At 46.3% G+C, this 24228-nt stretch overlaps 1 protein-coding gene across 1 annotated transcript in view; it reads right to left on the bottom strand.

Annotated features, from left to right (window-relative positions):
* UNC80 (unc-80 subunit of NALCN channel complex) overlaps window positions 1-24228 on the bottom strand; it is a 2521865-nt gene that overhangs the window by 1623764 nt on the left and 873873 nt on the right. Inside the window, exon 22 of the mRNA XM_086955549.1 lies at window positions 16446-16618. Within this exon, the coding sequence (XP_086811675.1) occupies window positions 16446-16618 (173 nt within the window). The remainder of the gene's footprint in view (window positions 1-16445; window positions 16619-24228) is intronic.

Raw genomic sequence — 24228 nt, 5'->3', positions numbered from 1 at the left:
ATTACCGGTCGGTAACAGCCCCGACCGGTAATTGGTGATTGAGATGTAGGGGCCATTATTTTACAGAATCAGTACATTTACCGAATTGGTAAATTTACCGATTCTGTAAAATACCGAATCAGTAATTTTACCGAATTCGGTAAATCAAGATGTAGGTCGCACTCCACAGAGTGCCCTTAAGAGTTGGTATTTTACCACCCAATCCGATTGGGTGGTAAAATACCGAATTCAGGTGTGCATGCACATCTGTGCATGCACACCTGCGCCATGTGGCACACAGACATGCCCTTAGCATGTAAATACCGACTCTTACAGATTCGGTAATTCAAAATAAAAAATTACCTACATCTCCTTCCTTCTAATTTACCAATTCATAAATACCGATTCGGTATGATTCGGTATTTATGAGTCGGTAAATTAGATTTACCTACAAGTGTCAAAAGTAACTGTCACTGGTTCACTTAAGCCTGGTACATGTTAATATTGTACAAAGAAACACAGTACTTCCACAGAACCTTCAACATAGGAGGATCACTTTGCCATGGATGATTTAGAATAAGCGTGGGTGTAAAATCCGTTTTGCGGGCGAATTTGCGGATTTGTGGCAATTTCGCGATCTGCGAATCACGCAAATTTACCCAAAAATCCGCAAATTCGCAAGCTGCGAATTATTTTGCTTGGTTGAGCTTGAAAAATCCAATATCGCGTGCGCGGCGTTGACTTACCGTGATTCTGAGTCCACCAAGTTGTTTTTTCTTGCACAACGAGAGTTTGACAAAGCGAGTACGTCATAAGGGCCCGGGATCACACATTGCGGGAGTAAACAATGCCGAACACGAGATGCGGCGCGCAGCTGACTTCCGGCGGGAGATTGGAACAGCTTGCGTTCCCGAAATTGCAAAAATTGCAATTCTACACAAGAAATCCACCTCAGGAAGCATAAACCTTGTGAAAATGATGATTTTGATCAGAATAACTTCTCAGATTGACATTTGGCTGCACTTTTTGGTTGAAGGAGTCAATTTTTTTGGGGGGGGGGGTGGTGGGAGGAAGGAAGTGCCCCAGAGTCTCCAACTTCCTGTTCCTGTCCAGCAGCCTCCTCCCAGTGCTTTGTCCATATCCTGGTCACTTCTGATTTGGATCTGGAGCTGGAAGGATTACTTTTTGTGGCTGCTGCTGGATATTTGCATTTGAGGACTTTGTGGACTTTGGAGTTTGGATCACTTTTGGACTTGAGATTTTACAAGTAAGTTGGTGTTGATTGTTTGGGGAATTGCAGTTGAGGCAACTACAGTTTTAATACTTTTTTCACAACTTAAAAAAATATATATATTTTAGGTAGCCACAGTATCCAGTAGGCCCAGGGTTAGTCATGGGTGCATGATACAACTGTTTCTGTGATTTTTTTAAACTTAATTCTCATTTATGTCATGGAATTTTAGCTCAGTGTCATATGTTGATTTTTTTTTTAATTTTGGGGTGCCTGTAAAGCCTCACTAGCCAGTAGGCCCAGGTGGAGTGAGTGGTGCATGGACCTAGTCTTTCTGTGGGGTGTCTTGAATTTAAACATCATTGAGGGCATGGATGGCATTGGATTGTGGTGATTCTTGTGTGTTTTTCGACTTCTGGGGTGTTGTTGGGGCCTGGCCATGTGGGTGGGGGCCATTTTGAGGCCTGATACAGGCAGGGCCTGGCCATGAGGTGGGGGTCAAGGGGCCGTTTTGAAGTCAGGCAGTGTGCTCAGGCCTGCACCCAGTTTGCCTTGTTTTTAACTATTATGCCCAGGGGTACTCAGTGGTGCATGGACCTAGTCTTTCTGTGGGGTGTCTTGAATTTAAACATCATTCAGGGCATGGATGACATTGGATTGTGGTGATTTTTGTGTGTTTTTCGACTTTTTGGGGTGTTTAACTGATGTTCCTCTGGCTTCAATTGCTTTTAGGTGCACAAGAGAACCACCAGTGCCAGGAAGAAATCCTGCAGCGGTGTGTGCAGCACAACGTCACGTGTCGTCACGTGTGGCCACAGCCAAGACAACTCTGCAGTCCATGCAACTGCGGCCTGCTGTTCTGACATCTGAAGAAGATGGCCCCAAAGAAAGGTGGCCGTAGCGCCTCAGCGAAAAAAGTTGCCAGTGCCACTGCCAGTAAGAAGGAGCAGAAGAAGCAAGTGGCACCACCAACCAAGGAGATTAGTGTGCCTACCGACACCTTTTGTGGGAGAAAAAAAACTATGCCTGCAGCAGCAGCGGTGTCCGCTGGGGACCAAGCTGGAAGCAGCACCTCTGCTTCATTGGGCTCAGTGCCACCACGCCAAGTTAGGTCCAAAACCATGAGTGTTGCTGCGGCAGGCACTTTGGTTGTTCAATCATCATCGACCAGTGATGTTGGCTCATCACAAGAAAGTACCATCCAATCAACACCAGGTGTAACTCAGCTGACGAGTGTTCAACAACCACAGCCGCAACGACAACCACAGGTGCAACTAGTACAAGCGCAAGTACATGGGCAAGGAGAGGCGCAAGGAGAGGCGCAAGGAGAGGCACATAGAGAGGCGCAAGGAGAGGCGCATGGAGAGGTGCATGGAGAGGTGCAACTAGAGGTTCATGGAGTGGCACAACTGCCTACAATGCTTGTTCCCCCAGAAGAAGGGGCACATCAGGAAATTGATATTCAAGCGGTATCATCCGAGGAAGCCACTCCTCCTGAGTCCTGAGGATGATCCATTGTCTTCCAGATCCCCAGCAAGAAAAAGGTCAAGGAGGGCTACTACTAATACAAGTTCTTCTTCAAGCCCCCTTCATTCTGATGACCTTGATCCTGATTGGAACCCACAAATGCAGTCTGAGAGTGAGGCCCGCCATGAGTCGACAAAGGTAGCTAAGCCTAAAAGGAAGGTTCCCGCAAGGCTTCGACTTATGTGTGATGACGACGAATAAGAAGTGGTGTCTTCTGCTGCTGATGAACAGTCTGACGATGACCCAGTCATCACAGTTGTCTCTCCAGCCCCAGCGGGCATGCAGCAAACAGACATTTTCACCCTAACCCGAATGGCTGCTGTGCGGGATGTGGGCGGCGTGGCACTAGTACCACCACCAACGCAGTTAACTACAACACCAACACAACCTACAGCTTCCATCTTTTTTAGTCAGAAGGGCCGACAGGGAACTCCATCTAGCTCGACCTCAAGTAGTGGTGCTGTAATTGAACAACAGAAACGAATTCAGCCACGTCCATCCTCCACTTCATCTGGTATTGAAAGTCAAAGTAGCACCTCCACCACCAGCAGACATTTACAGTCCCCAGTTTGGGACTTCTTTACTGTTAGCGAAAAGGCGAAAAACATGGTCGTTTGTCCAATTTGTAAAGCATTGGTTAGTCGGGGTAAGCTTGGTACCAACTATGGTACCGGAGGCCAGAGATGTCATCTCAAAAAACACCACCCTATCCAGTGGTATACACACCTACGTAAGATCGAGGAAATCCAAAGGAGAACGGATCCAAATGTATCCATTAACATTGTATCTGATGCTGACGAGGGGCTGATTGTGCAGGAGGGAAGTCAAGAACCGAGCGACATTTTTCTGGTACACCCAGTACCCTGGCAGCAGCACTGCAGTGGTAGCGCTCACACCCTCTACCCCTGCAACATGTATGAGGCAAACTAAGAGTCTGGGACAGACACCAATGCAAAAAAGTCCATCAATGAGCCTAACTGGTTTGAAGTCTGCATCATCATCATCATCATCATCACGTAAAATGGTCCAGCCCGCCATTAGAAGCATGCTTTGGTCGGAGGCGCCATTTGAACGCAACCACCCAACGGTACGTCTGTATAACGCAAAGCTGGCTAAAATGCTAGCGCTGGAACTTCTCCCTTTTTCTTTCGTGTAATGGGTGGGGTTTCTAGAATTTGTGGCAACAGTCTGCCCTAAATGGAAGGTTCCTAACCGGTCCTATTTTGCCAGAGTTGCGGTTCCAACACTACATCAAGATGTGCTGGAGGTGATTGGGGCAGCTTTGCAGAAGAGTGCTGTTCACACTATCCACTTGACAACAGGCATGTGGACCAGTTGCCAAGCCCTTGATTACCTGTGCATCACTGCACACTGGGTCTCTTTTGCAGGGGTTAGAGACAAGTCAAGTGCAGGTGTTGACACGAAAACACTTTTTCAAGCTGAGGGGCATTCATCATGAACGCAGACTGCCAGTCAAAGGACTCATCCAGGAGTCAACACTCTGGAACTCAACCTTTTACATGCTTGAGCGTCTGTCTGAGCAGTGCATGGTAATCAATGAGTATGTCTTTCAACGGGGTTCTACTATGAAAGACATGAGGCTGGAGTTGGAGGAATGGAAGCTAGTTAAAAGCCTGACCGACATGCTTCGTCCTTTTGAGGTCTTCACACGTGAAGTGAGCAGGGAGGACTGTTCTTTGGGCAAAGCTATCCCATTTTTTGGTCATGCTAGAGCACCAACTGAAGGCGGTGTCTTCAACGTTCAGAGATGATGGTGAAAAGCAAGACACATATCAGTTGGCGAAGAGGTTATTAAGCCGCCTAGTTGACAATGAAAGGCTTAAAAACATACATATAGAACAACATTACATTTGTGCCACTATTCTGGATCCACGGTACAAAAAGGCAGTGGCCAGCAAAGCATTCATTCCTTTTGATGAAGTAGATGTTTAAAAGTGCAAACATTGGCTAGCTGTGTCAGCCACTCGGTTCTAAAAAGATTGGCAGAAAATTCAAGGAGCCTGCAGAAGTCCAACTGAATCAGCAGGCCATCCGGCGTCAAGTTCCACTTCTGAATCTGTGGGCGAAGGGAGTCACTTTCCCTCACAGTCGTTAACGACACCAGCAGCAACCGTATCATCATCCTCACCTGCACCAGGCCAGCCATAATATTGTTGGAAGCAGATTGGCTAACTCATCAAGGGTTTGCTCGTACCAGGGCTGCAAAGGCCACAGATGGTACGCAAAGTGGAGCAACCATGGAGAACCTTGAGTCGATGGTGCAGGCCTATCCGGATGACCCAAGAGAGGTCTTTGTTAATAAGAACCCGTTGCTGTATTGGTACAGGAAAATGCCTCTATGGCCACTGATCACCAACCTGGCTATACATTATTTGTCTTGCCCACTCGCAAGTGTGTCTTCTGAACGTGTTTTCAGTGCTGCTGGTGCCATTGTAACTTCAAAAAGGACCCGCCTCTCGCCCACAAATATGGAGAGGTTAACACTGATCAAGATGAATCAGCACTTCATACCATCAGATTACAAAGTACGTGAATGCACGCAGGAAGAAGAAGACACCAACTTAGGTGACGGAAGTTCTTCTCTGTTAGCTGACTTACTCCCATCTCAATTCATGGAGTTTGAGGACGAGCTCTACTTCCCTGACACCGAGGGCTGAAAATGACTTTCTTTTTTTCATCCTTATTCACTTTTATTCCTGTGTGTCTTTCTTTGTTTTGCAACTTTTACCACAACAAATCTCTAATCACCTAATCACAAGTCCATCAGCAGCACTGTCTTCATCTTATATTTCTTATTGATTTGAAGGTGCTGCAGTCTGCATTCCTGAGGTTCACAAGTTCACAACTCAATCATGCTCCTCTATACTCCTCCTCCAGACTCCCCCTATCCATTTCCCTCAGGCAGATGGATGGATTACGACGAGTCCCCTCAAGTGGGACTGAAATTACTGACTGACTACATGCTTGCTGATTGCTGACAGAGTTACTTCTGATATTGGCAGGAGAGGCTGCCCTGTGGGTCCTCACTTTCAGAAGAAGATGCGGACAAAAAGTAGAACAAGTAATGAATAATTGAGAAGATGGCATGCAGTGGACAGCAATGGCTGTCTGGCTCTGATGAAACCAATTGCTGTTTGTTTTTTGTGCATGAAATGATGAATCATATGTCTTGTCTTAGTTATTATTTAATCTTTTACACAGTAATTGTAACTCATGTCAACTACTCTGTTTTTTTTACCTTGTTTAAATCAAATTGTACTTCAAATTCAGGGGCCACTATGTTGCATTTCACAATATGCAAAATGTCCTTGGAGCGGACTCACTTGCCAATATACCATGATGATTGATTAAATAAATATCTTTTTTCTTTAGAGTCACTCACTGGGATGGATGGATCATCAGCGTCGGTTTACGGAAGAACTATAGCCAATTCGTGAGTGGCAAACAGGTAAACCAGTCTACAACAACTACTACAGCAGAACTACATGTCTGTCTATTCGTGGTATGTAGTGGTTGAGGGCGAGACAGTGTACTGTTGTTGTTATGCCAGGCAGAGTCCATTCCAGACAGCAGTTCATGTAAAATTCGGCCTATGTGGCTTGCTGCATACAATTAGATATGCTTTGTCTGTTTGACAAAGAGCCTAGGTATGCTACATCAGGTTGCTTCACTCAGTGGTGCCTGCCTTGACCATCTGCATATTGAATAAGGGGGGGGGTTTACCCAATAAAGTCACTAGGGACCTGGGTGCTGTATGGTACAGAATAAGGGATCCCAGTGAAGGTATCACAAGTACACAAACAAAACGCTTAATATCACACCATATAAAAATCACAAACTAATAATTGGCCACACTGGTATTTATTCACAATGTGCTTGTTCATATTTCTTTATAGCAAATTTCTAACAAAATTGTTGTAGTGCCCCAGGAGAGGGAAGGTGAGGGACAGTGAATAGGTAGAGAATGTGCAAGGTAGGTTATTCGTGACATAAATAGCAATATATGATTCTTGAACAATCAATATGTCTAGCTTCAGAGCCCTGAGCCAGTACAATAATTGAGTTATAAATGCTCATCATTTAAAAAGAAACCATAATAGCGATGCTACTAATTATTAAGTAAATGATGGTTGCATCGTCTGGTGGGTGTGTTAGCTGTCGACGTTTTGACCCCGATTATACTGGTAGGTATACGTCACACCTTAGAGTGGGGTCTTCATCAGGACAAAAGGCCCTGGGGGAGACTGGTTTCTCTAAAAAATGACAAGAAAGAAGTGTATAATATTTACAGTGAAAAAATGAATTTGAGTTAAAATAACACAGGCGCACGAGTGCGTCTGGTGCGAACCGTTAAAAAGAAATTAAGAAATTATTCACCATGGATAGTTGGGCTAATTAGCTCTCAACTGGAACAGGAGAACGGGGAGCTTCAACAGATCCAATTATAAATATCAGGATCAGTATTTAATCAGGGTGTTCTCATGAATAGAAGCACTTTCAAAGGGGTGTCAAATTGATCACCAGTATTCTTTTAGAAGAAAAGGACATGACAAAACATATCAGCACTATGTCCCTTAATATTCCATCCAAAAAGTAATTTACAAAAATTTAATTAAAAACTCAATTATTTGAATAATTTCATAAATGTCGCATTTCGAAACCACATGGAAACTGGTTGCTCCCTCATAAAAGTTTTAACCAGAGGAAACACAGAAGGCTGTAGGGACAGGCTCACAATGATCTACCTATTCGAAGGCTGATGTCATCACCTCGAATTCGTTGGAATACATGAGAATAACGATCATAAGCAAAAATTGGGGTGCATACCACAGCAGTGTAGTTTAACAGTCGTGTCTCTGCTGCATTGCTTAATACACCACAAATGTAAGGAACTCCGCTTTGCTTTCTTCAATTTCTAAAAAAACGAATAGATAACCGGATAGTTATGACAATAATGGGGACATAAATGCCATGTTTACCGACTGCATGGCACTGCCTCAAGCTTGGGCCAAACATCCGTTATGTTTGCAAAATTTGCTGTTTTTCGGTATTTTGCAAATCTCGCGAAATTACCGAAAAATCGCAAATTCTTGAGCAGAATGGATTTTTGGCCCATGCTTGCGGCAGGGCCATGCAGATGGTCAAGGCAGGCACCACTGTGTGAAGCATCCTCCTGATGTAGCATACCTAGGCTCTTTGACACAGACAGACAAAGCATATCTAGGGTTTAGGGTTCAGTGCGATTTACTAGGGTGTTTGTGTTTAAGTTGGTATGGTTCCCGCTGAGTCTAGGGCTCAGGGCCTGATGCGGGCTCGTTCATGATGTTGGCAAGGTTTTACGGGGGTTTGGTGTTCTTTGGTCCAGAATTGGCAGCATTTTGGCCTTTTTAGGTGTTTTGCGGGCGCGTGTTCATCGAGAAGACCGTCAACAGACAGCTCGCCGCCTTCCTTGAGACGAACGGATCCCTTGACCCCTCGCAGTCCGGGTTTTGGTCCAACCACAGCACCGAGACCGCCCTAATCGCAGCCACTGACGACATCAGAACCCTGATCGACAACGGGGAAACAGCAGCCCTCATCCTCCTGGACCTCTCTGCGGCGTTTGACACTGTCTGCCACCGCACCCTAGTGAAGCGCCTACATCAGAATCCGAGAGAAAGCACTGGAGTGGACCATCTCGTTCCTCGCCAGAAGAACCCAGAGAGTCCGCCTCCCCCTGTTCAGATCCGAGGCCACCGAAGTCATCTGAGGCGTACCACAAGGACCTTCACTCAGCCCAACCCTCTTCAACGTCTACATGAGCCCCCTCGCAGCCATCGCACGACAGCACAACCTCAACATCATCTCCTACGCTGACGACACCCAGCTGATCCTCTCCCTCACCAACGACCCCACCACCGCCAGAGCCAGCCTACACGAAGGGATGAAAGATGTCGCCGAGTGGATGAAGAACAGCCGCCTTAAACTGAACTCGGACAAGACGGAAGTCCTCATCCTGGGATCATCACCCTCCGCCTGGGACGACTCCTGGTGGCCCCCGGCCCGGGGCAACGCTCCCAAGCCAACGGACCACGCACGCAACCTGGGCTTCATCCTGGACTCCTCCCTGTTGATGACCAGACAAGTCAATGCCGTCTCATCTTCGTGCTTCAACACCCTGCGCATGCTCCGCAAGATCTTCAGATGGATCCCCACTGAAACCAGGAAGACCGTTACCCAGGCACTCGTCACCAGCCGACTGGACTACGGGAACACCTTCTACGCCGGAACCACAGCCAAACTTCAAAAAAGACTCCAACGCATCCAGAACGCCTCTGCACGACTCATCCTGGACATCCCCCGACACAGCCACATCACCGGACACCTGAGAGACCTGCACTGGCTCCCCGTCAGCAAGAGAATCACGTTCAGACTCCTCACCCACGCAAACAAGGCTCTCCACGACCTGGGCCCCAAGTACCTCAACGACCGCATGACCTTCTACACGCCCACCGGCCAGCTACGATCGACCAGCCACGCCCTCGCCGCCGTACCACGCATCCGCAGAGCCACCGCCGGAGGAAGATCCTTCTCCTACCTGGCAGCCAAGACTTGGAACTCCCTCCCCACCCACCTTCGGCGAACCCAAGGCCATCTCTCCTTCAGGAAGCAGCTCAAGACCTGGCTGTTCGAGCAGTAACATACCCTCTCCCCCAGCGCCTTGAGACCCTCCAGGGTGAGTAGCGCGCTTTACAAATGCCGTGATTGATTGATTGATTGAGTGTGTTTGGGTGAAAAATAAGTGAAAACTAGTCGCAGACCTCCTTCTTCTTCTTCTTCTTCTTCTTCTTCTACTTCTTCTTCTTCTTCTTCTTCTTCTTCTTCAAAGAGTGCAGTGGTTCAATTTTGTTCTGCCTTGCTGAGATTCTTGGGAATCGCTGGAACAAGTTTCCAGGTAAGTTTCAAGAGGATCGAAGTAGTGGAAGTACTGAAAACAGCAATGTTTTGTGAACAGTGCAATTTGCCATGTTTTGAATATACCAGTATTGCATGTTTTTGGGGGGCTGTTTGGGGGTCTTCTAGATTTGTGGGGGTGGGTCGGGAGGACTGGGAGCACTGCTGGGATAGTCTAATTTTGATTGCGAGTGGTTTGAAGAAAATCCATGGTTGAAAAGGGGGGTTTGGGCCTAGTTGCAGACAGCGTTTTGGCACAATTTAAACTGAGGCCTAACAGTATTGAGTGTTTTTGGGGGGCTGTTTGGGGGTGTTCTAGATTTGTGGGAGGGGGTGTCTGGGGGTCTGGGAGCACTGCTTGGATAGCATAATTTTAGTATGAGTTTTTGCATTTTAGTTTTTTGCCTGTTTGGGGGTGTTCTGCTTTTTTGCGGGTGGCTGCAGGGGTCTGGGGGCATAGCTGGGAAGGTCTAATATCGGAATCAAGTGGTTTGGACAAAATCCATGGTGAAAAAGTTTTCATTTTTCAGACTTTTCGCTCACATTCGTGTTTTCGGGGGGCTGTTTGGGGGGTTCCTGGTGTTTGGGGAGGGGGGGTGGGAGGTCTTAGAGCAATGTTGGGTATGCCTAATTTTGGTTGCAAGTGGTTTGGAGAAAATCCACGGTGGAAAAGGGGAGTTAGGGCCTAGCTGCAGAGCGCGCATGGAGTGATCTGTGAACTAGGCCTACATTTTTCTAAGTGCCCGTTTTTGCATTTTTGCTTTTTGCCTGTTTGGGGGTGTTCTGCTTTTTTGCACTCGATGGCCCCCTTGGCCAAGAGGGCCGTGACTTCCTCTTGTAGAAGTTGCAAGTGATCTCCCGACACACGGTGGAATTGCGGTGGCATGGCTGGAGGGGTCGCCTCGAGGGGGAGGGAGAAGCCCCTTCGGACGATTTGCAGCACCCACCTGTCCGATGTGACAGTGCGCCAGTGGAAGAGGTGATGGCGTACCCTGCCCCCCACTGGCGTCACATGGGCCTGAAAGCACGGACTCGGACGGTTTTGAGGCAAAGGTGTGGACTGGCCTCGCCGGGGTCCCCGACCGCCGCTACGGCGGTTTCCACGGCCGCCACTGCGCTGTTGAACGTTCTGCGGCGCATGGCCGGCGGCACGTGTGGGGGTGCCCCTTCCTTGGCCACGAAAGAAGCGAAAGGCACCCGTTTGCTGGCGTGGGGCCGAGAGGCCCAAGGACTTGGCCGTAGCCCTGGAGTCCTTAAAACGCTCAAGCGCATGGTCTGCCTTGTCGCCAAAGAGGCGACGGCCATCGAACGGCATATCCAGAAGGGTAGCCTGGACATCGGCCGAAAAGTTGGCGGACCTCAACCAGGTGTGATGTCGAACCGCCACCGTTGTTGCCATTTAATACCACTGGCCTCCCCAAGCTCATTTGCCCAGTCCTGTTGAGACTCCTGTGCCAGAGGGTCCCCAGACCCCTCCCAATCACCCTCGTCACCCATCTCCTGTAATTCAGGGTCAGCAGATGAGGCCAGTTCATGGAAATAGAAATCTCCAAAGGCCGTCGGTAGCGGCGCCCAGCGGTGCCGCTCCGGCGCCGGAACCGGACCGAGGGTAGGATCAGGGATGGCACCCATATCAGGCACCGGGGGTGACACCCGCTGGGCCGGCGCCGGTGAGGTCTTGAGGTCGACCGGCGACGACCCGGATCTGGAAGCGGATCCAGGGAGGGCCTGCGGCGCCGGGACCGAAGTCCCTGGCGGCGCCGGAGCACCCGACGGCGTCGAACCGCTAAGCCCTCCAGCCGGGGCCGTTGGGCCGGAGGCACCACGGAACCCGGCTGAGGAGGGAGGGACTTCATGGCCATGAGGTACCGCTCGACCTCCTCAGGAGTCGCGTCATGCCCAGGGACTCAAAGGTGTGGGGCATGCGGCGACGTCCGCGACTCCGTCGGAGCCGCGTGGGTGGTGTCACCCGAACCCCCGGCCACATCGTGCGAGCATCGGGGTGGGTCGGAGGAATTATGACGTCTCTCCGACCTCTCATGCCCCTTACCTGAGGACTTGGATCCTGACGACCGATGTCCACCCCCTGATCTGCGAGGCCTCTGACCCCGCGACCCGTCCCTCGACCTCTAGTGGAACCAGGACCTGGAGCGGCACGGGGCCGACTGCCGGAGTTCCAGTCACTTGCGGGACCGCTCCCGCCTAGCTTTAGACGCCAGGGCCCGGCAGTCGGAGCAGGTGCGGTCGTAGTGGTCGAGGCCTAAACACTTGAGGGGGTCGGTAACCGACATCAGTCGGTCGCACCTGGAACAGGGTTTAAACCCGGGCATCCCTACCGGCACTGTAGGAGTCGAAGACTTGAGTAGAGAAATGATCAAAAAGATCAAAAAGTTTAGTCAAAAAAGACTAAGGGGTAGAGCTTCTCCGGATCTGACGTCAGCGCGCATGGGCGGCGTCTATTTCCTCCGACGACGTCATTCCGGCGCTAACTACGCCAACGACGGACGCGGAGCCGCGGACGACACCTGCCGGCGTGCAGGGGTATTGCTACGCAAAATTTTGCGGATCCAGTTTGAAGCCTGGAGATTTTCTAAGGTAAGGAATCTATCACTAACGTGTCTCTTTCAGATATACTGATTCAACTTCCATGCACACACATGCTCCAACATATAGGATCTTGGTGCTAGGATTCCAGATTCACCATGAGCTGCAGAACGTTTGGATGAATGGGACGGTAGGCTCCCACTCACACAAAAAAAGGTAAAACAGCTTGGTAGGACTATAATCACTGCAAAACATGGTATGCTGCAACAACCACACCACAGGGAAACCTGTGACAGGGACAGTAGTCCTACTGTCACTATGAGGGCGTTGCTTGGTTATGCCCCTCCAGGTCAAGTTCAGAATCTCTCATAAGTCAAAGGTAGCCGAAGATTTCCTTGCATCCACTGGATTAGTCTGAGATTGGCACCAAAATCCCCAAATCAGGATAACGGAGAGGTTTACTCACCAGCTTATAACTGCGCTTAACAGTTAATTACATCACCCGGAAATAGACTTTAAAAAAAGACTCCCTTTATACCCTACAAAAACACTGTCATAAATCCTTAATGATGGAGTTCTACCGATGTAATGACAAATAGCCCTACTCAAATCTCTATACATACTCTATAGGCAGGTAAAAAGAGGAAAGTTACTCAACATGATTAATGTAAAACTAAGTCACAGATTTAGGCAAAAAAGAAAGCGTTACCCTTCCCAGAATTTTAGAGCACACCCTTAAAATAGGTGAGGAATAGAGAGTCTGAAACCTACTATCCAGCCTAGCAGAAGTTAGGGCTAACAAGAAAGCCACCATATTTTGCATACAAGTGAAGTTTCTCACACATGAAGCTCAGTAGTCAATCTTTATCATGGCCCTGAAAAATGGCACAGGTAGCTTGACATCGCAGCCAGCTTTGTTACTCCACTGTAACTCATCTAAAGAGAATATCCTGCTTACACTCTAAAAAAGAATAAGGAATATTGAAAACACACTAATTCATTACAGTGGTTCATTAGAGCAAAAAACACTACACTTGCCAAGATAAAAACTTCAAAGAACAAGACTGAAGCGGTTCAAATGTTCCAGTGCTTCTGTGCTCAATGTAAGTCTGGAAGGATGTTCTGCAAATCACAGGGCGAGAGCAGTATAATGAGCAGCAATGGAATTTCTGATTTGCGCATGGTGTGCAGGATACTAAACTTGGGGTTCCTTTGCAATGCTTGGCAAATGCATGACCTCCTTAAAAAGTGGGGGAGAAGCAAACTTTATAAGAATTCCTTTCCAACAAGAAGGTCTGTTCATAGGAGGGTGTTTGAGTTTCCCAATCCAAGATGTTCCACAGTCTTTTCCGGCGATGTCACATCGTTTTTGAAGTGTATACAATGGGGGCTTTATAAGAGGTTCTGGTAGGGTGCATTGTTTTTTTCCTGATTTCCAAACTGGGCATAGCCTGGCTCTTTTTTCCTTCCTGATGTCAGGAGGAGTTTAGTACCTGGCTGACTTCTCCAGCACTATCCCCATCTTCTATCAAATCATGGGTTTGCCAAAGTAGTTTTTCCCTTTGTGGGTTTCCCTCCTAAGCGTGACTCTCTAAAGACAGAACAAGTTAAGTTTCATGTATATTATTGCAGGGTGCACCATGGCTACTGAGAGGAGTCCCTCTTTTTTGGATAATTAATAGACCTTCTCAGCATCTAGTCCCTGACACCACTTGGAAAATAATCTAAGTCTTCTTCTTGCACCATTGGCAGATGATGTAATGCCATCCTATTAAACATCAATGCATTGTCTTTGATCTCTCTTCCGCCTGAAATACAGTACAGACACAATGCTATTTTACAGGCATAGTCAAAGGGGTCCAACTGTTAGAAAGTGATGGAGCTACTACTTGTGCTCCTTTTAACACCTTTATCAAAATTACCCTATGGATGTATTGATCTACAAACGGTACCTTTGGTAAATGTGTCCTTCTGACTGTGAAGGACAACATTTGAACTTCATAATAGCATATTACATGTTTTTCATGTTTCAGCGTCTCTGTGTTGATAGAATCTGTGAGCAGCAACAGGCTAAACTCTAGGCCTTCTTTTCAGTTCCAAATCAAGTACGGACTATGAGAAGGTGGTAAAGGCATGATTACTTATTGATAACCTTCATAAACATGAGTTTGGGCTTCCTTGACATAGTCCTTCATATTCTCTCCCATAATCCTTCAGATAGCTCCTGTGGTTGGAACACCTAGATGCCATGGTGAAGGTAAGGAAGAAGAGGGCCACAAAGCTGGTTGCAAAGGACAAGTTGGAACTTCTTGTGGGGCTGAGTAGCATTTCTATTGTTTTTTATTATAATACAGTCAGTTGATTGTCTCAAACCTGCAGCAGAACACCAGAGTAAAGATTGTGAAAAGGAAGCCCGGACTCAGAGTAATGCTGTATGGAACAGCAGCCATTATCTGCTGTCAAAATTTACACTTCCACATAATGGGTATCCATACCCTGTTTTCAATTAGTCCATTGGATTTCACTAATCCTATTTAGTAAAGATCAAATAATGGCAAAGCGCATTCACTCTCCCACCTTTGTTGCTTATTTATTTTGTTATGAGCAGGCCTTTTCAGTTTGCCCTTAACTTTATCATCACATTTTTTCGTCCCTAGCTGTTATTATAATCCCATTTATTGTATGTGTATGTCAACTGGACAGATATAGCAGACAATTCCTAATCTAAACACTACACATTCTCATGCCTTCCACTGCTTGAGCCTCCCACCGACTGTGTCCCGGTGCTGAAGACAAAATTAATAGAAAACTAATGCATATGTAGACTTTATATATACGTTTTATTCTACATGGCAGATATATAATCATTGATTGGTTTCACTGAGACAAAGTAAATTGGTCTTCAAGCTTGATTGATTAAATACACTCATACCTCATGAATGACTAAAATACTATAGTCATCTTATGCTCACATACATATATATCCAAAGCTCTTTTATCAAGGCCTTGGATACACAACTCTTCCACAGGCACAGGCACAGAAGCACACTGTTACAGAATAGTTTATGTGCTACTATGACCTACGTAACAAGGAGTATGATTCACAGAAATCTCAAGATATATGGTATGTACCTAGGCTGTGCAGAAATGTAATGACTAGCTTTACATATACGGAGCCTCAGCTCTTTGAAGATTTCAAATGTGCACAAATACAGAAATAATAAAAAGGAAAAAAATATTCATTTTTTTAATCTATGGAAAATTATTTTCTTGCAATATCTCCCTTTAGTACACCCTGGTAAACCATTAAAATAGGGTATAATGGTGCACTTTACCACAATGAATCACCTATGTGACTGAGCGGGTGTTCGCCTCATTTGAATCCATCGTGGATAGGTCCTCTTCTGCACATATATGTTACTGTGGAAATGCTACCATTTAATGCAAACCCGATGAGCATTTTTCACATCTAGAAGTCTGTGCTTTGAATCTAACATGCTTATTTATTTATTCAGTGTTTTCAGATCTGAACTTTCTAACTGCGTAGGCTGTGTCATACATGTAACATTTTATCTTCATGGGTAAAAGATGTAAGATCTTCGTTCCTATATAATATGTAAAGATCTACCCTTATCAACACAATAGCATCCTGTAAAGATAGAGTGCTCAAATCAATTTACCCTTGCACACAAATACCACAAGTAATAAAAGGGAATGGACTGCAGAGACTGTTTACAACATATATTCATGAAAAGTCTGCATTGAGCAAGATTGACTATCAGATGAAAGCAGTAAAGAATGTTGTAAGCCTGCTCTCTTTTCCGCACAGTCCTCAGACACTTGAACTGGCCTGCCACATATGAACAAATCCTTATAATAAAATTAATCAGTTAAACTAACATCTTCCGAAATCTTTAACTTTGCTGTATTGTAGGGTATTCTTCTATTGCCCTAGCACGTGACATTTCACTTAGAAAAAGACTGCAAAAATAAAAAGGATTTATATTTGCAACTCCAATCTCTTTTTAGAGATGGCAGGGCAAGATACTACACCGCATACTGTAACAAAAAAGCAACTGCTTGAGTGCTTTTGCCCAAAGGCCCCAGACACATTGTTTTCGTTAGAGTACGTTTAGGAAATATTGGATGTAATACCTCAAAACTATTTAGAGTAGTTTATCCTTAATGTCCATATATAATAATGACTTACCAGATCAAGGGCAGCTGCCAAAATGGATGCGTCCGGAATGGTACCCGGCTCACAGCAGTTTAAAAGGAACTGGAAACGCTTCATGCCTTGACGAATTGCTCCCAGGTTGACCACATTCTTGCACTTGCTGCCATCTTGGGTAGAGGCCAGGTGATCTCCATAGCTGTGGCAGCCTGGAAGGGTGGGGAAGGGTGAAGGAGAGGGGGAGAGTGCAAAAGAAGGGAGGGAAAGGGGAACACAACATCTCACAAATAAAAAGGGCTACGAGAAAGAAATAACCCCCCATCCTGTCCTCCCCCCTCCTGTGGTTCCAGCCCCCTGTACGTTTGTAATGCATGATCTGAGGCTTAGCACAGACAACAACACTCACAGCAGCCAGAGAAACAGCTGGTGGGAACAAGTACAAACACTGACTTTTCCAGGTACTCCACACTCTATTTTGCACAGAGAGCCAGCCAGCTGCTTAGAGCTTTTAATAAATTATCATATGCCTTGTTCACAAGACGGGTTACATGGGTCTCCAAAGATTCAATCACATTTAAACTGCTGTTGCTATTTTAAATTTTTAAGTGAAAGAAAACACTGCCCCATCTTTTTCATCCCAAACACTGTCAATTATATGATTTGTCAAACTTGTCAGTGCTCAGTTTGATCGCTCATAAAGTTGGTGACCATTGTGACTATAAATAAGCGATATAGAAATGTCTTAACAATCAAGTACTTTCACTATTTAGTAACTGAGAAAAGTTTTTAAAAGGTAAACTGATGATCATTTAAGCATACCCAGGTATTAGTGATATTCTTATAAGCCCCACTTTCAGAAATTGTCATTCACTGTGATCAGAGTGTGGAATACCTGCTACACGTTTTGCAGATATCTGGTAACCAATTTTGATAGGCCTACCAAGATATTCACCTCTCTTTCTTTTTTTTAATGAAAACATTATTTGTAAATGATTTTGTTTGCACATTTCTCCATCTTGGTCTCAGTATTCTCTCTACATTCATATTTTCTAATTGCTGAGTTTCAAATACATGTTCTGAAGCTTTAAAATACAAAGAAACACAGTAAAATAGTTTTGCTCTTTGCCAGAAATTGTGCAGATATCTACCTATATTATTTTAAAGTGATGCACTAAACCCTTACATTAAAACAGGCGAGGGCCTATACTGTCACAAAGATGTTATTTTTATAAAAAATGTATAGATTTACAAATTAAAATTAAAGTGATTGTCTTTTTGGAGTGGAAACACAATCCCAAATAGAGCTATCACCTCCACTTACACGCTTAGAGGTCATCCCCAGACCCCCAACTAATCACTCTTAATATGCCCTCATAGTTCACTGGCTAAATGTATCTCCATCGTCTAATCATTGAATCTCATCTGTGCCCCCTAGTGCTATTTTGGTTCTCAAATCATTAAAAACCCTCTCTCAACTCACCAGACTCTCTTATTTATTTTTATATTTTCAACTAGTCACTATTATCATTTACTCAGAGTTAGACTTGATAGGGCTAGCTGTGGCCAAAAAGGCTGTATCTGAAATGTGGGTGAATAAAGGTGTTTCTCCTCTCTTTCAACTGTTAGGCAACACATGCAGGTCACATAATATGTACATCTCTATATTACTCGTATCCTAGAAGCAAAAAAGAGCAAAACAGCAATGTGACATCACCAGCTTCTCTCTGACAACTATTTTATTGCTTCTTCTGGCATTGAGATGAGTTAAATTTGTGTTTGTTGCCTTTGGGTCACCGTGGTGTCATCTATCCTCCCTGACTACCTTTTCTTATCTCTGTCATATCTTGGTCAGCACTTTGGTAGCCTTTTCTTTCTACCAAGAGCTCCACTATCCACTCAAGTCTCACACTTGTCAACTTCTCACTTCCTTCTTGCCTGTGCCTCTTCCTTCCCCTTTAGCTCTCCCTTTAGGTGTTATTCAGCTTTTATTGCATCGCCATGCCTCACTATGTGGCATACCCTTTGAATTTCCCTACCTGTATAATGATCCCTCCTTGGGTGTGGCGGGCCTCCCATGCAGTCCTACAACTCACCATATTGTTTCTTGACCATTCAGTGTCTACGACACACATGATCACATGTTTCTTGGTAAATATGGAGAAATGCAAGGCATTGCAAGTCACTGATATGGCGCATTCTCTCCCGTTCATGCTGTGCAGCGCAAAACGTTGTCTTGTTGCGTTGCATTGCGTGAAAGTATGGTAAATTTGCCCCTTAGCCTGTCCAACATTTCATGAATGCCGTTTCAAGTTACTTGTTTTTGGAATTCCACCTGCAGCAAGTTCCTTTGTCTTTGTGGTGAGTGTTCGCTGGGTTGCTGGATAATTCAAGTGCGTGTTGTATGGTTATGGCTGCTTTGTTATGAACTGCCCAGTGCCATACCTTTTGTGCACTGCTTAAGACTGTACGAGACCTTATGCCTCCTTGTTTTCCGATCTAAGACATGAATGCCAAGTTGTCATTATGGAGCTTCACAAAAGCATGCTTGACTTCAGACAAAAAGACTAGAAGGGCCAGTTAAATAATCCTCAGTTCCAAACAATGTATCACAGTCATGACTCGACCACTGCCTCTGCAGCTAGGCACACATCTGTAGTGAGGAGGAGCAGGTCCTCCTCATTCATAAAAGAGAGCACCACTGAATAGATTCAATGCTTGGGTCCACCAGATGAGCACCACAGAGGTTGTTGTAAACACTGATTTGATCACCCCAGTAGCCATCTGTCTCATGACAATGGCAGACACATTGCTATCTTACTGTGCTGTGTGGAGCTTGACACCAGCACTACAGGGATGCAGGATGTCATGGACTCAACTGAAATTATACTGCACTTTGCAGCCTGATATCATCCTGTTGTTGTTGAAAAGGTGCACCAAAGTCTGCATTCTCTCACTGAGCAGACACAGACTAGAATGTATTCTGTGCAAAAGTGCTCCCAAAAATACAATTCTGCACTAAGTTTTTCCTTTGAGCGACAAGCTTAGATGTTAACGTAGGCACATTGTTTGCACTCTTCACTTCTTTAGTAGCCAGAAAATGAGTTAAGAACAAATGTAGAGGATCAGATCAGTGAAATGAGCTGCTCCTGATGTCATGCACTCAGTAAAGACTCGGATGGTCTGACATTGTATGGTAGCACGTGGAATGAACACTGGTTGTATTGAATGAAGAAAGTTGTTTTGATTTCCTGTTAATACATTTCTTGAAGGTCTGAAGAGGACCAGCTTTATTATGGACATAGGTTTGTTCATCAACAAGGAGTGGCTCACAAAATCATTAAATGGGAAGTTCACGGACCATACAGCAGTGCGCTTTGGTTGTGATCCACCATTGGTGGTCCAGCTATTTTGGAATAGTTCTTAAACTGCCAATAGGTGGCAGTCATAATGACACTATTGGCATTAGTCTAATCATGTATTTTGTGGCCTAACCTGGTACTTTATATTCTTCTCTATCTTTTTAAGGATGGTATGGATAAAAAAGGGGAAATCAAGGATAGGAAAAGTTTCATCCTTGGGGTGTTTCAGAACATGCATGGTATTTAATGATTTCAGTGGATTATGCCTAAAGTCATACACACAACATTTATTTTCTCTGGTCTCATCAAGAGGTTTAACATTTTAATCACTCACCATAAGGAAGTGAAAAAATTCCCATATAGATTTCGGGTTGGTACTATTTTACTCATTATTTTTCAAAACAGTAAGGGAATGCAAATGTGAACGTGTAAACACTTACTAATGTTGAAAACGGTATGTTAATCCCTGTTTAATCTGGTTTAAACAACTGCAGCATTATACTTCCCGCACTTAGGTTGACATACACTATTAAAAACCCTATTTTTTCAATTCTGTCCTTAATTGTGTGGTGCGTGGATAGGAAAGATGGCCGACAGGACATGCCATCAGGGAGCTCTGTAACCGTACTGTCTAATTCTGTCATTATCCTGCCTTCATCGCATAAGTAATGAAACATCTGCCCCTCGTGTTCCTGCTGCCCCCTCTCCCACGGATGGCTGCTCCTTAGGGGTTCCCATCACTGGGAGGAAGTTCCTGGTGCTGTAGGAGACGTGGAAGCACTTGGGCCTACCTTGGCAAACAGGCTGTGCTTGGAGGGCACTGGAGCTCCTCCTTGCCACTTCCTACCCGATGGTAAATACCTACTACTTTACGGTTCTGGCAGAACCCTCTGAACTGCCAAGGCCTTCTTTTGGGGGTTTTGATCCTGCGGAGCTGTGCCCTCACTGGTAGCGTACCGGCATAGGGCCTGGATAGGGGCTGCTAGGCTCTGCGCACCCCGGGTACGGCTACTGGGTGATTGGAACAGGGGTGCTCTGGGGTGCAGCTTGAGGCCTGGCCTGGCTCTGGAAGGAGTGTAGCCTTCCGCCGCCATATCGGGCCTACCGGACATAAGGATGTCTTTGAGTGCCTGCTTATAGAAGAATCAGCACGGGGTGCCGCCATCCAGTCTACCGATGAGACACTCTGCCCAGCTTCGTGCGTTGCTGGCCTCCCCATCTGGTCTAGTGGGGGTCAGCCATGCTTGCTCCTGGACCTTGGCCTCGGTGTGATGAATGTGGGGTGCCCCGAAACCCGCATGCTGTCCGTCTTAATGATGCCCAGTGAGAGTGGTGCACCCTTGTACTGTAGGCCTGGTTAGCTGGTTAGGCCGGTGTGACGAGCGGGGGAGCCAGTGGATCGAGCTGAGGCTGGACTGCCCTCACGAGCCCTCAGCAGGCTTGTGGTCACCACAAAGGCACTTGTGTTGGGTTGCTAAACATGGAGCTGGCACAGGGCATACAGTCGAAGTGTTCCTTGGGCTTTAGATATGCCTGGGAGCTGCTGAATCTGGCCCAGCATCTCCTTGGGAACGCTCAGTTATGATTCTCCTTTACCCTGGTCCAGCCTGCTGGCTGTGTGTGGTGCGGTCGGCCCTGTTGTGTTGGTGCTGCCTGGAGGAGCCCCTCTCGGGGCCTGGATGTGCGCTGGAGGCCTTCCTGCGGTGCTCACTGGGGGCATGGTGGTGCTAAGACGACGAACTGGAGATGAGAACTCAACATGGGAACTATCTGGGTCCTGTGTTTATTGCTCTCCCCCGGCTTTGCACTGGACAGTCCCTGCAGCAATGTCTTGCTGTCTCCTATTCTAGTTATTTTTAATTTGAAGGAATCCCTCCTTCAGACTTGTGTTCACTTCTGTGGTGCTGGGCTGCTTTTCTCACACTTACCTTTTCTTTGCCATCACAAGGCAGCTGGAGTCTAACTGGCGATATCTGGTCACAATTCTTCTGCACAGCGTTCTGTGAGACCTTATGTTGGTGCTCTGGACTTTCTACTGCCCTCCTGCTAGCTGCCGTCCTCACTTTAACCTTGATCCGTCAGTGTTGGGAAGTTCATATGTCCGCTTCTGCACCATGGGTAAGGATAGAGCCCAGGGACACCAACAAAGTAACACCATCACGCAATTTACCACAGCTCGCCAGCCTACTCATAGGCTCACCTGCCTTGGTTGGTCTGAGACCCCTGAGAATTCACCGGAGTGGCAGAATAGCCCTCCTGCTCGGCTCTCCTCAAAGCTATCTGTGCTTCTAGAGTAGAGCTGGAGGGGCAGATGGTGTGTGTCTTATTACGCAGAGTGACGGATAAAGTGGATACCGCTGAAACCTATAGGGCGAGGTACGTCTATTTAAGCAGCAGGTCTCCCAAATGTCAGTTGTCACACAGTCCTCCAGTGTAGAGGATGGTGAGGTCCGCTTGCGCCGAAACAATGTATGGCTGCTGGGCTTCCCTGAAAGGGCTGGTGGTCAGGCTACAGAAAGGTTTTTGGACGATTGGGTGAGGCACGCTCTGTGCCCTAGAGACCTGTCTGATTTTTTGGGAGAAGAAAGGGCACACAGAGTGTTTGCCTCCATTCCCCCTTTGAGGGCCACAACCCAGGGCCCTCATCCCTCGAATCCTGAACTATATAGATAGGGACGCTATCTTGAGAGCTGCCAGGGAAACTGCAATCTCGCAAGTTCAAAAAATCATGACATTGCAATTTATCCAGATTATACACAAAAAATGCAAGAGCGGTGTAAATCCTTTCTGAAATTCAAGACGAAGCTGCAGGAGATGAACATCAAATATATGCTCCTTTACCAAGCCAAACTCATTATTATAGCTGCAGGGAAACTACACTTCTTTGAGAACCCTGATAAGGTGTGGTCCTGGTTGGACATGTTGGACAGGATCCTGGCACGCACTCTAATTGGTCCGGACCCCTTCCACACCTGCACGAGGTGGGGTGCTGATGGTCGCACCAGAAGCGGGTACAGGGTTCTCCTGAATATGCAGGTCCCGTCACACATTGTAGTCAGAGAAAATGGCACCATGGCCACTGCTGATGCAGAATGCTTTGTTGGTGCCTGATACATTGATGACTGACAATCATCCAGGTGGAGGGCACTCTGATACCCCATCTCGATGTAGTGACATTGTACCTAATTGGTACCTTATTGATCGACTATATTTGTGTCTGATTGCTATGTTTTGTTCACTAACCTCTTTCTCAGACTGTGCCGGGGACCTCTACTGGAGATTACGGCGCCCTCGTGGTGGATGCTCTGGGGTTCTGTTTTTCTTTGTGTTCTGCATGGTGGTTTGTATTCTTTGATTTCTAGTGGGGGTTGTTATAAGTTTTAGTTGACACGTGCTGGTGTTCTTTGGGGGTTGGTTTATGATAGTGTATGTTCTGACAGATCGATTCAATTAGGCTTTCATGATAATATACTCGTCCGTGGTGGGGAAAAGTTCATGCGGGTGCTGCTATGTTGACCCTTGGGTCTTTGTCATGCTGTCGCTAGGGTGGTCGTGAGGGGGGCCAGAGAAGCACATTCACATCTTGAATAATGCTAGGTAGGATTGGAATATGTAAATTCATCCTCTGGAATGTGACGGTCTGAGTAACTACACAAAATGTTATAGATGTCTCTATTTTCATGAGAGGCATGCTGCTGATATCGCCTGCTTGTAGAAGAAGCATCTCTCTGATGCAAAAGCTAGCAAAGTGGCCAATAAATGGAGATGGCAACTCTACTCCACTAACTATTTGACCTATTCCAGTGGTGTCCTCATCTGGATAGCACCTGGGGTCCCATTCACCCTTATTTCAAGGAGGCTGATATCGAGGGGCATTACCTCCTGATGCAGGACAGATTAGATGGTATGGACATAGCACTTGTTAACACTTACAAACCCAACATTGATAATGGGGAATTTTACTCAAAAATATAGGAGGCTATCTCTCTGGCACTAGACTGCTTGTCCTTTGGGCTGGCAACTTCAACTGTTTCTTGAACAGAGAGCTGGATAGGCACTCTCTGAGACGTAACACTAAACCCAAGATGACACATTTTCTGTGCAAGGGTGTTACCATCCAGGAACTATGAGATATAAGGAGGGACATGCACCCCTCCTTGAAGGAATTCACTTGTTATTCACCTACGCATAACACTCACAGTAGATTAGGATGTATTCTATTGTCTGACTCCATGGGGGAAGACCGTATCTGCGGTTATTCACTTGTTCCAATACCGGTACCGGTCTCCTGCAAGGTCAGGTGAGGGAACAAGAACCAGTAGCACACTGGCTGTAGACTCCCTCTGGGGAATCCTTCAGGATGTGGAGGGCATGGAGGCACTTGCAGGGTGGTTCTCAGAATATTTCAAGCTCAATTGGTCGACAACTCTTTGGAGATCCACTGAGTGAGAGGCAATAAA

The sequence above is a fragment of the Lissotriton vulgaris genome, chromosome 2_1, assembly GCF_964263255.1.
Source record: "Lissotriton vulgaris chromosome 2_1, aLisVul1.2, whole genome shotgun sequence".
Lineage (NCBI taxonomy): Eukaryota > Metazoa > Chordata > Amphibia > Caudata > Salamandridae > Lissotriton > Lissotriton vulgaris.
The sequence above is the reverse complement of the archived record's forward strand: the minus strand, read 5'-3'. Positions and strand labels throughout refer to the sequence as shown.